Source organism: Crocuta crocuta, unplaced genomic scaffold, assembly GCF_008692635.1.
Source record: "Crocuta crocuta isolate KB4526 unplaced genomic scaffold, BGI_CrCroc_1.0 scaffold1133, whole genome shotgun sequence".
Lineage (NCBI taxonomy): Eukaryota > Metazoa > Chordata > Mammalia > Carnivora > Hyaenidae > Crocuta > Crocuta crocuta.
The window spans coordinates 1,082,989-1,084,539 of record NW_027530366.1 but is presented as its reverse complement, the minus strand read 5'-3'; the positions used below and the strand labels follow the sequence as shown (position 1 = coordinate 1,084,539).

General features: G+C 35.8%; 1 protein-coding gene across 1 annotated transcript in view; it reads left to right on the top strand.

Moving 5' to 3' along the window:
* The window catches only part of LOC144233307 (fibrous sheath-interacting protein 2-like), an 80,451-nt gene that overhangs the window by 59,978 nt on the left and 18,922 nt on the right, over positions 1-1,551 (top strand). The window contains 1 exon segment of the mRNA XM_077766152.1: positions 1-1,550. This exon segment is cut by the window's left edge and continues 5,585 nt beyond it. Within this exon segment, the coding sequence (XP_077622278.1) occupies positions 1-1,550 (1,550 nt within the window).

Below are 1,551 nucleotides of genomic sequence, written 5' to 3'. Positions count from 1 at the left end.
ATTGGGGAGTTTAGGAAAAGTAAAATTAAAGTCCTAGCAAATGCTGGAGAAATGTTTTCTTTTCCACCAATAGCTAAAGAGGCAATCAATAAAGTATCTGATTCTGTGTACAATGAGGTCATAGAAACATGTGGATCTAACAATGTTCAGAAAGATGATGGAAGTAACATTGTTATAGAGATAATAGCTTCTTTGGCCAAAAAGGCAATCTCTGCTTACAAGATTCAACTACTTTTTTCAGGAGACTGGTCTTCCACCTTCTTTTCATTTCTAAATGTGGATAATATCATCCAAAGAGTTCAACACCTTCCATATAATACATTTACAAAAATAAACAAGAGCTTGAAGGAGAACCCAGTTTCTTCACTAAAACAATTATCTACACTTACTCCTTTAACCTCAGGCCTGAAAGATGTAATGGACACTTTGGAAATAGGTAGAGGAACACTTCATGAAAAGGGGAATTTCAAAAAGGAGGACACATCTATGAAAACAGGCAGCATCCATGAGCCGATCTGTACTACTATAACTAGCATTATGAAGGGTGAATTGACTACCCTAGCATCAGAGTTAGTTGGATGTGTGGCAAATAAAAAGAAAGGGAATAAAAAGAAAAAGGAAAGTTCAGTTGGAAAAGATAATGAGAAGGCATCAAAAGTTACTTCTCCAACAACTAATGTGGAAAGTGAAGATACTCAGGGGCCAGATTTGAGTATGGTACTTACAAAGAATGAAATCAAGAAGAAAGACAGGTCGGGTATAAAAGATGAGAAACAACGAGGTGATGAGATGTACCAACATCTTTCATCAGCTGCTGATGGTACAAAAACCAAGGTTCTTTTGGAACCAGATTTAAAAATAGATAAAAAGAAGAGTGACAAGAAAAGAGAGGGTGCATTAGAAAAAGAGGCTAGACCTTCTGAATTACCATTTGTGAAATCCAAGGTGAGAAATAGAGAGATCCAGGAGAAGAGGAGAGATTCTCCTGCTTACAGATTTACTGATGACAAACAGATCTTGCATCTTAAACATGTGCAAAATGTCACTGAAAGCATTTACAGAAATGTTTTAGAAATATCTTCTTTCCAAGGACCAGTAGATAATTCAAAATCCCCAAATCCCCTACGTGATAAAGCAGCATACGTAACTCAAGCAGATGGCAAAGATTTTTCCCAGCCTGCCTTAAAAAATTCAGCTAAACAAAATGTTCCTGCAAAAGAGAAAGAGAATGAGAAAACTAAAGATACAGATATTAAAAGTAAACTTAGTAAACCAGACAGTCCACCAGAAAATAACCCCAGGTTTTTTCCTGCTAACTTTTTAGAAGACGTTATCTGTGAAATAGTTAAAAAATTGATTTTTAATTCCTCACCAGGTATAGATGCTGCATGTCAAAATGTAACCAATAATGCAAATCAAGCTGAGCTCTATGACACGGCTATGAAACTCATTGATTCTCTGTTAAAAGAATTTTCAGATGCTCAAATTAAAGTATTAAGCCCAGATCAGGTAGGTCAGTTCCTCCCATCTTCAGATAAAGTTTCATCAGTT